The sequence below is a fragment of the Pundamilia nyererei genome, unplaced genomic scaffold (assembly GCF_000239375.1).
Source record: "Pundamilia nyererei isolate P.nyererei 1_Seehausen unplaced genomic scaffold, PunNye1.0 scaffold00012, whole genome shotgun sequence".
Lineage (NCBI taxonomy): Eukaryota > Metazoa > Chordata > Actinopteri > Cichliformes > Cichlidae > Pundamilia > Pundamilia nyererei.
In genome coordinates, this window is record NW_005187413.1 from 6,595,532 (window position 1) to 6,596,766 (window position 1,235).

General features: G+C 39.4%; 1 protein-coding gene across 1 annotated transcript in view; it reads right to left on the bottom strand.

The window, feature by feature from the left end:
* The window catches only part of rassf1 (Ras association domain family member 1), an 8,084-nt gene that overhangs the window by 3,375 nt on the left and 3,474 nt on the right, over nt 1-1,235 (bottom strand). Inside the window, exon 2 of the mRNA XM_005724716.1 lies at nt 623-747. Coding sequence (XP_005724773.1) covers nt 623-747 — 125 coding nt within the window. The remainder of the gene's footprint in view (nt 1-622; nt 748-1,235) is intronic.

Consider the following 1,235-nt stretch of genomic DNA (forward strand, 5'->3'; position numbering starts at 1 on the left):
TATGTTTATGTTTCTATATTTGTAAATGCACTTATAACAACCACACCAATGGCTTTATTTTTGTTGAATTCAATACTTTGCTGCAGCTTTCCCGGGAGCCTAACACATCCAAACATGCAGGCATTAGAACTTCCAAAGCCTTGTAAATGCACTTTCATCCTTCTACAACAAGGCCCCTAAATTGTTCTGATTGTTTTCCCAGTAAAAGGTATACTGAAAAAAGGATATTATTATCAGTTATAAAGTTACTATTTACAAAATATAATAAAGGATCTGACTGTGTCTGGTTGGTGCACAATCATAAATGAGACCAGGCAGCCAAAAGAAGTGAACTGAGAAGAAAAATTCCAAAATAATCTAAAATCTATACTCCCAAGTATTCCTGTGGGGAACCAGAGACGAGAGTAGTGGGCAGCTTCCCTCCATTTGACCTACCCACCTACTCCATATGAATGTAGGAAGAGTTAAGTGCACTTTATTTTTGTGCAAAAATAAAAAATCCTAGTTGTACAAATAAATAAGCTACTGAAATTTTTCTGTAGCTACGAAAATAGAAAAAATACAAATGAAAACTGCTGTCTACACAAATACACTGCTATTATAGTGTTCTTGTTTTCCTTACCACATTTGTGTCTGTCTCGATGCAGTCATCAGATAAAGCTGCAGGCTCTGCTAACAAACTTCCATGTGTCATGCAGTCCAGCTGGATGGATGGTCGGCACCGGTAGTGACAAGTGTAGCTGCAGTCTATGAGAGTGAGACGAAAAGAGAGCGATAAATCACTAAAGGTGATATATGTCAAGACTTCCGGTGTAGCTTCTTCTCATGTTGTTTCTAGTCGTAATTGTTTTCCCTTCCAGAAACCTGGCTGTGTCGAATTGCTTCATAGCGCGCTGCTGCATGCAGCAGGAAGGCAAAAAAAAAGACGCTCCCTGGCTCTACATGTAGCACACAGGAAGTCAAAATGTGATGCTTTCCAGAGCTTCCTTCAGATTAGGAAAAAATGTGTGATAAAATTCCTAATGAATGGAAAAACTAACATATGAATCCTACATACTATAAATCATGTGATGCAGAAAGTGAAGAATACATCACATGTCCTCAGTTTGAACCTCATGAATGGCTGGAGGCTTCCTGTGTAGCCATTTTCTCCCTGTGCCTGCATGAGTTTCCTCCTTGTGCTTTGGCTTCCTCCCACAGTCCAAAAACATGGATGATAAGGCCACTGATGATTC